Genomic DNA, 13,396 nt, shown 5'->3' on the forward strand with positions numbered 1-13,396 from the left:
ATCATGCCTTGCTGCAACCAACCATGCTTCCCAGACAGCAACCCAGACGGGACTGAGGAGGTTGATCCTATGGAGGGAAGCTTGCATGCATGGTTTTTAAAAATTACTAATAATTTTATATATACATTTTAATGTATTATTGTTAAGCTATACTGCTGTGCCAGCTTCTGTTCTGGGTGCCTCATGGCTGCAGCCATTGTAGGTGGATGTAAGTCCCAGATCCCTGCCTCCCTCCATCGGCCCATGCTATCTGCCCTCCCCCATATGCCTTCCCAAAATGGCGGTGACTTCGGCTGGGCAGTTCATCTCTTATCTCATGCTGAAACCCCGACTACCAACCATTTTCAGGCCCACGCTGTGGAAGGCACATGCCCATCCCTCAGCTGTCCATACCAGCGACCCCCCCCCCCAACCCCATTCTCCAGCTCAAAATGGTGATTGACAGCATGGTGCAGCTTCAGCCTCCACGCCACCCACCTCCCACGGAAGATTCAAATAATGAAAACATTCTTTTGTCCAAATTGCAAAAGTGAATTGAGACAGTGGTTACAGGAAAAGCAGTTGGTTAGCGTTTTCACTTTGTATGGGGTAGACATGCACATTGCATGCCCATAAAGCTACAAAGAGTACAATTCCCTGCTGAGGTATAAATGCCTTGTAACACACCTTCTTACAGTAAAAAAGCTTTGCTGTGAGGATAGCAAAACTCTTAACAGCTTTTCACAGGCTTACATAGAGCTAGATTGGTAAAAGCAAATGCTTCAGGCAATCATTGCAGAACCCTATCAGTTTTTCTCTGCACTTTCACCATGTCTCCCCATACAGGGGAGATAAAGCAAAATGTAAGAGTGAGAAATTGCTCAGTTGTTGTTTGTAGATTATGAGGAAAAGCTGCACTATTCCTGGTATAGTTTGTGATCCCCTTTCGCTCCTGCAGCACTTCTGGGGGACCATCTTGGTGAATAACTTGACTGCGCATCTCACTGGTGTGCCCTTTGTCTTTTTGAGTAAGTCCATTCTCTGCCTCCTCGTCACCTGCCTCGGGTCATCCAGAGTCAGGACAGCCTAAAGGGGAGGGAGAGGATATTACTATCCAGCTCACCTCCAGATTCGACCCACTCTCCCTTACAGCACTATATAAGCAACACCAAGGCACAGCAGAACTCCAAAGCCAGACTGGGAACATCATTCCTAACCTCAGCTCCCTCTCTCCTGCTGGCCGGCGTCCAAGGCACAGTCAAACAGCATATATTGCACAGACAAAAATGCCATTACACACACCACTTACCATGGCTGAGGTTCTCCTGAGAATGGGGAGAATTTCAGGGAGGGAAAGCCAGATGTGCATAAATAAGAAAAATGCTATCACAGCCTCACTGGAATATGAACAGTAATTGCTTGTGAATTTGTTAACTCCCACAACCATTGCATGTGCACTGGGCAGACCCTCAAGGAGAAGGGCTTTTACCAGCGGCTGAGCAGTTGGCTAACCTGTGGGAGAGAAAACGGAAAACTCAAGATGAAATATTCGCACACACCATTTAAAATAGCGGAGAGGTGGAGGCAGCATTTGAGGCTGGAGAGAGAATCAGACAAGCTGCTCTACAGGGAGATTGTTGCAGTGGCCAAAGGCAGCATTGCAGTTGCCAGGGATCTCATTGGCATGGACAAAACCAGTATGGAAAAAGACAGGGAGATGGAGAAGCAACTCCTGGAGGCAACACAAAGCCGAAATGCCCTGCTGCAGCACATGTCACTCTTAGGGCAGCTGGCAGTGCAGTACTGCAAACCAACACCCAGCCATGTTATGCAGCCCCTGCTGGGAACCACATTAACTCCTACAGCAGGGCTCCCATAGGCCATTCTCTTCACAGACGCAAGCTCACGGAACTGAGAACAGTGCCAGCTGGGACACCAGCCCTTTTGAGCTCTCTATCGCCCCAGTAACTTCAAGCCTTGCCACTCAATACCAGAAGTCCTAGGAACAAGAAGAAGAGCTAGAGCAAAGGCAAATACTTGCCTGTGACTTTAAGCCCCTCCGCTGCATGTGTTGTGTCTTGCCCTGTCCGGTTGTGCTGTGCTGTTTTGTTTTGCTGCTATTTAAAAGAAAGGGTTCTTTGTAGTTAGGTAATAGAATGTGTTTTAATATATTGTTTCATAATTAAAAACATTTTTCATTACCATTTCACTTCAAGATGTATTTTCTGTTTATTACATAGTAGGTGAAATAATAAAAACCTTGAAAACTTCATTCATAAGGAGTTGACAGCTCATTTCACATAGAAAATCATTAATTGCACTTATTCTTAGGTTTTTACATACACATGTAGGCAAAGAGACCCGTTTAAATAGGGATTGCCACAGGGTTGCACTTCCGCTGCCCATAAACAACACTTTACGCACGAAAAACTTCCAACACTTTCCCGCCCCCCGTGGGTTAACAGCTGGATGTACAGCTGCACAATTTCAGGCCTGAGACTTAAAATAAGAACAAAAGGCATCCCAAACAATATTGCCTGGCTATTTGTGTTTTCTAGTGGATACCTCACTGACTGCTCAAACTGCTGAGTAAGTCTTTGCACCTAAACCTCCCACCCATCACTAAGGCTTTCTCCCTTACTCTCACAAATATAGTGCAAAATACAACTTGCTGCTGTAATCTTTAGGATGCTTTTTTCTGTTGCTTCCAACCTATTCAACAAACAGTGCCATCTCCCTTTCAGACGGCCGAATGCACACTCCACTGTCATTCTGTAACTACTGTGGTGGTAGTTAAATAGTTCCTTCCTTCTGTTCAAGCAGCCTGTGAATGGCTTCATTAACCAGGGAAGCAGAGGATTAGCTGAGTCTCCCAAGATAACTGGAGTAACATCCACACCATTAATGTCCATAGTGTTTCCGTGGGCAAACAGTCCTTTTTCCATTGAGTTAAATAGAGCTGAGTTCCGAAAGATCCTGGAATCGTGGGCCCTTCCAAACCACCTGGCATTTAGGTTTGTAAACCTGCCAGAGTGGTTAACAAGCCCTTAGGGGTATTTCTCCATGACACTGTCTCCTTCTGTTTGTCAGCACCAAGCCCTGGTGTAAGGGGCAAACAATAGGCACATAGGTCCCATCAATTGCCCCACTACAGTTTGGGGATCCCATATGTACAAAGCCATCGATAACCTCCTGAGCATTACCAAGCTTTATTACTCGGTGCAATAGTACCTCTTCCATGGCATCACACACCTTCATGATAATGAGCCTGATGGTGGATCTCTCCACACTGAATTGATTAGCTGCGGACCAGTAGCATTTGGGGGTGGTCAGCTTCCAGATGGCCTTGGTGACCTGCTTATCTGCAAGTATGGGGCATCACATGTTGGTAAACTGCCGCTGCAGCTCTATCGTTAGTTCAGCACATATCTCCAAAAAGGCTGCCTTCCCGAACCTGAAATTCTCTCGTCACTGTTGGTCATCCCAGGTGTGCAGAACAATCCTTTCCCACCAATCTGTGCTTGTTTCCTGAGCCCAGAAACGGCGCTAGATGGTATGAAACTGCTCCAAGAACCAGTCCTTTTCTGTCACTTGCCAGGTGTCTTCCTTTTCTTTCTCATCCACGTCCCAGTTCCCCACCACTGAAGACCCGCCTGCTGCTGGAGAAGCTGCTGCAGCTGCCACATCATCTGCTCAGTGTTGAGGCAAACAAAGTCCAAAGCCAGTTCATCCAGTTTTGTGTGCTGAGCACACAAGCAGCCTCTGCCTATTTGAGGTTGCCAGAATAGCAGCACGGAGCATTGATGTGTCCATTCTGGCTAACAGCAATTCAGAACTGATGGTAGCTCACCCACAAAGGAAGCACAGGGCAGAGACAGATGAATCATGGGATTTTGTAAAAATTTGAACTCATCTGGTTTCCACTATGCATCCCACAATGCACAGCGAGAAAAATCCCAGAATGCACACTGCTCGACAGCAAAACAAAGGAACATGGGATACCTTCCAAGAATGCTACACCCTCAGTTTGCAGCAAACCACTGTAGTGTTTGCAGTGATGTGCTTTGAAATAGGGCACCCTTCTCCCATGTGCATGCTGTTACCGTGACTTGCATACTGCACGTTACATGATGCACAGGGATCTGTCCATAGGCGCCGGGGCTGGAGCAGCCATGGGGGAAAAATTGGTGGGTGCAGCTCCCCGCCCTGCTGCCCCAGCTCACTTCCGCCTGTGCTCCGCCTCCTCCCCTGAGCGCGCCACGTGCCCGCTTTTCCCACCTAGCTCCCAGCACTTGTGCCACGAAACAGCTGTTTCGCGTGGCAAGCGCTGGGAGGGAGGAGGGGGAACGCGGCGCACTCGGGGAAGAGGTGGGGCCGGGGCGGGGACTTTGGGGAAGGGGTTGGAATGGGGGCGGGGCAGGGGGAAAGTTGGCACCTGTGGATTTGTCCTGGGTCTGGTTCTATTCAGTATTTTCATAAATGATTTGGATAATGGCATAGGGAGTACACTTATAAAATGTGCAGATGATACCAAGCCGGGAGGGGTTGCAAGCCCTTTGGAGGATAGGAGTAGAATTCAAAAAGATCTTGACAAACTGGAGAAATGGTCTGAAATAAATAGGATGAAATTCAATAAAGACAAATGCAAAGTACTACAGTTAGGAAGGATTAATCAATTGCACAAATACAAAATAGGAAATGACTGCCTAGGAAGGAGTACTGCAGGAAAGTATCTGCGGGTTATAGTGGATCACAAACTAAATAGAGTCAACAATGTAATACTGTTGCAAAAAAAGCAAACAACATTCTGGAATGTATTAGCAGGAGTGTTGTAAACAAGACTCAAGAAGTAATTATTCTGCTCTACTCCATGCTGATAAGGCCTCAACTGGAGTACTCTGTCCAGTTCTGAACAGCACATATCAGGAATGATGTGGACAAATTAGAGAAAGTTCAGAGGAGAGCAACAAAAATGATTAAAGGTCTAGAAAACATGACCTACAAGGAAAGATTGAAAAAACTGGGTTTGTTTAGTCTGCAGAAGAGAAGACTGTGCGGGACTTGATAACTATCTTAAAGTAGTAATGAGGCAGGTGATCAATTGTTTTCCTTATCCACTGAGGACATGACAAGATGTAATGGGCTTAAATGGCAGCAAAGGAGATTTAGGTTAGACATTAGGAAAAAATTCCTACTGTTAGGGTAGTTAAGCACTGGAACAAATTACTTGGAGAGGTTGTGGAATCTCTGTCATTTGAAGTTTTTAAGAACAGGTTACACAAACATCAGTCAGGGATGGTCCAGATAATACTTACTCCTACCTCAGTGCATTGGACTGGACTAGATGACCTAGCGAGGTCCCGTCCCATCCTACATTTCTGTGATTTATATGATTTCTATAAAGAGTTTAACTATTGTATTTTTAAAAAGCATTCCTTATCAGGGACAATCAAATTTTGTGCTTAACCAATTTACAGTGTCTCTTATATTTCAAATCCTCTGTGCATTAGAATTCAAACACTAATTCTTTCTTTCTTTCTTTCTAATAAAATGATGCCTATAGAAGGCACAGGTTGCTCTAATGCATAAGTAGTATTACAAGAAAATTCCAGCAGCATTAAAATAATTATTCAAACAGGAACTTAGCCAGCCACTTACCAAATATCCATTCCATCTATTCATCATTCTGGGAAGCTTACTCTGAGCCTTCTCCAAAACCCCTATCAAACACCTTTTTCAGCCTGCCAGGGAAGTCACCAAATCAACCCAGGTGGGAAACTGCTCCCAGAGTCCTTCCAGGGGAATGCTTTGTCAGCAGACTCCTCTCTTTTATAATGAGAGGAATCCGGCTCAGGCACCACTGCTTATCGCAGCTGTAGCAGTGTGGGATTGTATTAAAGGCTCTCAGAGCACTTTACAAACATATCCTGGGTTTAGCAGGTCAATGCTCAAACCACTGAACTGTCCCTCTCCCCCTAATTTCTGAACACCCATTGTTGGTGGGAATGAAAAAAATCCCCCACAGACACAGTTTTTGTATTGTGTTTTGCAGAAATAACTATATTACTTCTGATATATTAATGGTGGATTACTTCTGTTTTTTCCCAATAGATTCAGACTAAGAATGTGTCCCAGTGTGTTGAATATTACTATATCTGGAAAAAAATAATAAAATTTGACTTCAGTCGACCAAAAGTAAGTGATAGAAAAAAGTTCAAGGAAGAGAGAAGGATGAGGTAGAAAAGACAGAAGAAAGGGTAGAAAAAGACTGCTTGGCGAATCTGTCTGAGATTCAAGTCTTTAATTTAAAGATCTTCCATTGCCTTAGGAGATGTGGAGTTCATGTGTGCAGCAAGCTCCCTCCAGGAAACACCTTCCTATTTAATATTCTGTTGCTACCTTGTTTAACTTGCAGAGACCTACCAAATAATATTGCAAAAAAATCTCAAACAAACCCTGTTCAATAGTTGGCATGTTATACCATGCCTAACGTTTCCCATTACTCTCGCAGGGAAGTTATGTAACAATATTTGCTCTTGACATGACACCATTGCTAATTAAAACAAGAAAATTAAGATAACTCTTAGCTCCTAATTAACCATCTAAAATAATCCCTAGCTCCTTGTTAGTAATGCTGTCAGCATTAAACTTGTTGTTGCTGATGTGGCAGTGCCATCTTTGACGTGCCAATATTCTGCAAAAAAAGCCACCAACAACTGCTAAGTACATGACACAGGGCCCTTGCACCGCTGAACTGTTTCACAGCAGCAAGTGGGGAATAAGATTTACCAGAAAGATTTTTGCAGCAGAAACTTGATGAGCACATAGCTTCAGTGCACCAGGGGCCAGATTTTAAAAGGTATTTAAGTGCCTATTTGAATTTTCAAAAGCACCTGGACCCATTAATATCAATGGGTAGTAGATCCCTAGATGCTTTTGAAAATTCAAATAAGTACCTAAATATCCTTAAAAATCTGATCCCAAATGTTTGTTATTTTTATAGCTCTATGGCCATTTAACAGGTTTTTCATTTGAGGACTTTGCAGTTGTTGACCTGAATTTGATGGGTTAGTTGTTATGGCTCGCCACTGATTGCATCCGACCAGAAGATTTATAGGTTCTTATCCAATTCACACTACAGAGTTCAAGAACTCAGAGAGTTCTAGATCGGGAGAGGACTCTCGGGGTGCTTGGCAAGAACATGTACACTGAGGACAATACCAAATTGATAAAATCTTTATTGACATTAACATAAAAATAAGAAATGCAATGAAACTTATAACTGCAAAACAGTAAAAGAATTCCAAAACTTCTGGTGGCAACATTTCTATTATAAGTACCTTAACCTAACATACTCACACCCTTCCTTGAGGACCCGGTAATAGGAGGTGAAGGACCAGCCTCACTCCTGGCAGGCCCGATTACGCGATGGTGCGTACACAGTTGGGCTACACAATTTCACCTAATATGATAGCACACATAACTTGTAATCATTTACTAGATCTGTGCTTTTTTTTTTTTTCCAGTTCATTTACAGGAGTTATTTTTTATTCGGTATTCACTGTTCAAAAGAGTTCACTGGGCAAATTCATGTTTGCTATAAATATATTCACATCAGTGTGAGTGTGTATGTTAGCTTGGTGCATGGAAAATGTAGTCTTTAATAGGACTATTTGTTTAACAAGAGTTCCTTTTAAGTTAGTTCCTGTGCCTTTAGTAAGGAAGTAAGACGGAATTTATGCTTTCAGCACTGGTATCAATCCTTTATGAATACCAGCCCTAGAAGCAAGATAGCAGCAGAAAACGAGAGTCTGTGGGAATGATTAAACTATAGTATCTTCACACCAAGCAAATGATACTCTGAAGGGTCATATGTAGCCTATGGAATCCTAAAACTCTAAATATTAAATACAGAAATGGTTCCTTTATCCTGTTGAAGCAGGCAACAGAAGACTTGGCGTCATATTCTTTGTCGGTGTAGATTAGCACAGTTCCTTTGAACTCAGTGGAGCTCTGCCAGTTTGCACCAGCAGAGAATTGTGCCCACCTTAACCTTAACCTATCACCATGATAGCTGGTCAGGATGGTGGGCCTAATCCAGAGCCATTTGAAGTTAATGCAAAGACCCACTTTGACATCAGTGCCTTTTGGCTCAGAGAGAGAGAGAGAGAGAGAGAGAGAGTGTGTGTGTGTGTGTGTGTGTGAGAATCATACCAAACTAATGAAAAATTCCCATATCCAAATCACGGTTGCGCTCCTCTTGCACACTCCCCTTTTTTATCAGTGTTTTTGATCTCTCTGAGACACATTGGATAAACAGGGTTTCACTGACATACTGAATGGTGGGAAATTTTAATGCTATAGGGTCCAATCCTACACCATGCTGAGCCCCCTTCACCTCCTATGGACTTCAGTGAGAATTGTGTTCTTTAAACCTTGCAGAAGACACTCAGAGCCTTGCAGGACCAGGCCTGTAAGTTGTAGGTCAGGAGGAGGGTCGTATTGTTCTGGGTTTGATGTACTCTGGCAGCCTGGGCATTTTAGAGGTGCCTGAACTAGGGTTTTTTGACGTCAGTTTCTCAGCTGCTATCCCAGGGTCAGCTCTACTGGCGTTAGCAACAGTGGGAGCACTAGTATAGACAGGGCTCCATGTATGGCATTGTTGTCTGACCCTGCTCAAAGCAGGTTTACATGACATGATGCGTAAAATGTCGGTGGCTGGCAGTGCCTTGAATACACGAGCACTCCAGCCATTGTTACCATTGGTGGAGCTGGGCTGTCACAGGCAGTGGTGGCAAAAAAAATGAGTGTAGACAAGACTTTAGGCCCCAGGTCAGGAAAACCCTTAAGTACATGTCTGCGTCCGTCGATGTTCAGGAAGGCACTTAAGCATAAGCTTAACTTTAAACATGCCTAAGTCCCATTGAGCCTGATTCTCATTCACACTATGGCCCCTTTAAAGTTCCAGAGCAGTGTAAAGAGCCTTTGATGTAAACAAGAACCAGGCCCATTCTTCTTGGTGCTAAAGACCACAGATCCATTACAATGAGCACTTCAGCCTGCTTGCAGCTGGGTGGCAGAACCAAGCCTGCCAGTCCCTGGCAGCAGGGCAATGGCTCACCTCCTCAAGTTCTCTCCAGTTTTTTCTGTCCCCCGCCACTGGCCTGCGGCTCCCCTGGCCTCCCTGCTGCAGCTTTGCTGAGGGAAATTCCAAACTTCAGTTCAAATTTTTAAGACCAACAATTGGGCTTAATAATGTGTCTATGTAATTCCCAGCCATGTCCCAGGGCTGCATTGGATTTTGGGGAGAAACTGTCCGTCTCAGCTCTACTTCCCCCACTGGGGCATTGGTTCCCTGGAGGCTTCAGGGAGGGAGTTAGGCCCAGAAAAGCCAGAGGAAGGGTCCATGTCTCTTGCTTCTCCACTTATCAAGCATCTCTCTGGAGCATCTCTCTGGAGAGCTCGTGCGGTCCCAAGTGAAGATCACCTCTGAGTTCCTCTGAATTCCTATAGCCCGAACCAGCAGCCAAGCCTCTGACTGGCGAGCTCAGCTGTACCCTCGCTTCCCCATGGGTCACAGATGGAGGGCACCAGACACAGCACAGAAGCTACTAACACCAGAGAGTTCTGTATGGGACCTTTGGGCCCAGCTCCCTCCTCCTTCTGCCCTTCTCTTTAATGCTTCCTCCCTCCTGTCCCCCGAGGATCCAATCTCATATCCCAGGCTGAGGCCTGCAGGAGAAACACAGACCTATCTTGCCCATGTGGATCCCAAGCAACAGAGAGAGGCTGCTGGGGAGTCCATCCTTGAGCTGCAGGCCAGTGCCTTCCTGAGAAGCCATGTGGGGAAGGAGAGACAAATAGACTCGGCCTCTTTGAGGACAGAGAAATCGCTAGCCACTGGAAATATTTTCAAAGCAGTCTCTAAGCCCAATTTGGCTTCCTCCTCTGAAGCAGGATCCTGGGGACAAATTCTCAAGGGGAAATAAATTAATAATGAAATCAGCACTGTTTCCTTCTGTCACCTTCGCGGAGTCCCACAGGGCAGATCAATACGGAAATGACCTGGCCGTAGGCGTGGATTGATCCCTCTAGGCATGGTTTAAAATGAATAGCTGGATGAAGTGATTTTTGTGCTCATGGACTCCAAAAGAGAAGTCAACAAATTGAACTTAGTCTACTGATTGTTGGAAAGTCCACAGTTTAACTACCATGTTAAACCAGTGAAACACAGCCTTGGGTAGCCCTACCCCAGGAGGGCTTTCTTGTAGATGCGCAAGAGTGCCCAAGAAAAAGGTCAAATCTCTGTAGTATAATGTTTTCAGCACGTTGAAGAAAAGGAAGTTATGTACAAATACCAACATTAAATGCTTCCTTAGGGCATCAACTTTATTCCAATGCTGCAAGGTGATATCGCTCAACCTTTGAACCTCATTCTGTGCCTTACAGCACTACCTAGATGGAATCACCCTTTTGCAGGTGTCATTATTCTTCCTATCCATTAGTGTAAGCCTCATGATGGCCACTTTCTCCAATGAGATTGAGTTTTTCATTTGAAGTTGGAAGCTTACTCTAACCAGACCTAGTATCATACCTTTCATTCAGACCAGTAGTCCTCAGAACTGTTAGAACTTTCATTCTCTAAGTAAATTCAAGAAATATGCCACCTTCAGTCAAGCATTAGAGTCAAATCCTTAGGGACATGGACAGTCTCAGGACAGAGTAATCATATCTCCTGTTCTAAGATCTACTGGACAACCATTAATTCGTCAAGTTCTGCATATTGGTCATCCAGTCTTACTCAGTGCCATTTCCTTTCTTTTGGGAGAAGTCTTCTCCACACCTCAGTGCCAGGGGATGATGGAGGAGATATTTATATATAATGTACTTAGTAGTAGATGTCCACATTTCAAGAATGATCCTGCTTCCTATCTTGGAGGCACACTGTTATGAAAATCCATTGTAACAGATCTGTGGACCTTAGCATGAAGAAGAATCGGAAAATTTATCCATGGTTACCTGAAAATTTCCTTTCTTCAAATGATAAGGTCTGCAGATCTGGCCACGCTGGAGACAACAGATGGTCCGGAATAGAGATGGAAATGGATGTCCAGTGATTTGGGTTTGTTGTCAATAGATGGAATTTACTATCCTTTGCAGTAGGAGAAATTGTTGTGCTTTTTCCTCCAAGTATATTTAATATAGTCTGTAATTTAAGAAACTAGATTTGCATTATCCTGGCTGTGAAAGCTATTTCAGCTGGATGTGGGGCATTTCCCAGCTGCCAGGGACTGACAGGTCTGGTTCTGCCTCCCACCTGCAAGCAGGTTGAAGCACCCATTGTAATGGATCTGTTAGAATGAACAGATTATTCAGTGAAAGGAAATTTTCAGGTAAGCATAGATATATTTTCCTGTTCACTTCAGTGGGTCTTAATATGCACTTAAGTGCTTTCCTGAATCAGGATCTGAAAGAGGTGGCACTGTATCATAGTATGTATGTGTGTGTGCGCATGTGTATAAGCACACGCATGCAGCTTTTAAAAAGTTTAGAGTTAATTTTCTTTGACTTCAGTTCCTTTTAACTATCCAACCACAACAATGCAAACCTTTCTGAGGGGGAAAGATTGCTATTTTAACAAATATTCCATAATTTGCAGATTGCATGCAGCCCAAAGAAAATGCATGGTTATCTGCCTAGACAAGACATGAAGATAAAGTCAAAGAATTACAAAAAAGCATCACACAAGACATACAGTCCAGCCTGCAGTCAGAGGGGAACTCCAGACCAGCCTGGGGGCACAGACTATCAGGGTGCATTTCCATGTAAAGAGTGTGAAAGGTATGGCTTTATTATTAATCTTGCATTGTTCAGTGATTTCTACATGTCTGCTTAATTCAGTTTGTATTTATAAATAAAGCATTCTTAATTAAAGGAGCACCATTTACTTCAAAATCTAATGATTTTTTTTAAATGAGTTAAATGCATGGTGCATTTCTCCCTGAGCCACCTAGCCAATTTGTGTGATTTTATGACCATGTATAACTTTTTAAAAAATAGTTTTTTCTCCCCCATTTCATCATGAAAGACCCACACAAACGGGAAATTGGCAAAGGTGAAACTACAAAACTGACTGTGCACAAAGTAAAAAAATGAGAAAAAAATAGAGGAAAATGTTTTTTTCCCCCTAATCTCTTTCATGTTGTAATGTTAGGGGTTATTTCTAACTGTAAAAGGCAAAATGATTTCAGATAAAAATGTGATAAATTGCTCGGGGTTCTACTGATCGCCATATTTGGGGTCGGGAAGGAATTTTCCTCCAGGGTAGATTGGCAGAGGCCCTGGAGGTTTTTCGCCTTCCTCCGCAGCATGGGGCAGGGGTCGCAAGCTGGAGGATTCTCTGCGACTTGAAGTCTTTAAATCACGATCTGGAGACTTCAACAGCTGAGTTAAGGGAAAGTGGGTGGGTCAGCTTTTGTGGCCTGCATCATGCGGGAGGTCAGACTAGATGACCATAATGGTCCCTTCTGACCTTAAAGTCTATGAGTCTATGAGTGATTTTTTTTTTTACAAAAGTTACTTATGTCCCTTTAAATTAACGAACCCTGAAGCTGTAGATTCATATCCGATTTCATCTGTAGGCTAACCCCTACATTTTTAAAGGTTTCAGAGTAGCAGCCGTGTTAGTCTGTATCCGTAAAAAGAACAGGAGTACATATATTTGTTAGTCTCTAAGGTGCCACAAGTACTCCTGTTCTTTTTACATTTTTAAAGAGATGTAGGGAGTTTAGCTCCATGGCTGCCATTGATATTGTGGGAGAATCATATAACTAAAAGGAAATAGGTCCTTTGGCTGTTGCCAACCCATCCGTGATCATCCCCCTTTCCTTGTAGGTCTATTTCCCTATCTGTTTTCACTACAAAACAAATGCATCTTTTACCACAATGCAACACTGCTTGTAGGTCCTGTTCAGGAGATGTGGGAATGGGACTGAAAAGGAAGAGACAGTATTACAGCGAGGGACTGAGATGTATTGGCAGAACTGGTTGTGGGAGGAGAATAGCAAGCCGTGCTTTTGGTCAGGAGTGAGGTGCAATTGCAAAGCTGCCTGGGGAAGCTTCCATAGTACTAACCTTTACTTCACCATATGCTGGTCGCTCAAGTCCATGTGCACCGCACACCTAAAAATTAAGAGGAAAAATAAAGAGTCTGTTCTGCTCATTATCTGGGGAAAGCTTTTGTGTGCGAGTCCCATTTTATTTAGCCTTGTTAAGAAAACTAATAACTGGCCCTTGTTTTCTGTCAACTTGTAGGGTGTTCGACAGGATAAAAAGTCGGAATGCTCATATGAAATGCCACCGCGTGCAGGAGCAGATGGAGCCGCTGATAAATATTAAGTGGCCCATAAAACATTAA

The 13,396-nt window shown here is 43.8% G+C and overlaps 1 protein-coding gene across 1 annotated transcript in view; it reads left to right on the forward strand.

The window, feature by feature from the left end:
- ZNF541 (zinc finger protein 541) overlaps nucleotides 1–13,396 on the forward strand; it is a 35,936-nt gene extending 22,540 nt beyond the window's left edge. Inside the window, exons 13-15 of the mRNA XM_065421042.1 lie at nucleotides 6,091–6,174; nucleotides 11,639–11,820; nucleotides 13,294–13,396. Of these exons, the coding sequence (XP_065277114.1) occupies nucleotides 6,091–6,174; nucleotides 11,639–11,820; nucleotides 13,294–13,396 (369 nt within the window). The remainder of the gene's footprint in view (nucleotides 1–6,090; nucleotides 6,175–11,638; nucleotides 11,821–13,293) is intronic.

The sequence above is a fragment of the Emys orbicularis genome, chromosome 21 (genome assembly GCF_028017835.1).
Source record: "Emys orbicularis isolate rEmyOrb1 chromosome 21, rEmyOrb1.hap1, whole genome shotgun sequence".
NCBI lineage: Eukaryota > Metazoa > Chordata > Testudines > Emydidae > Emys > Emys orbicularis.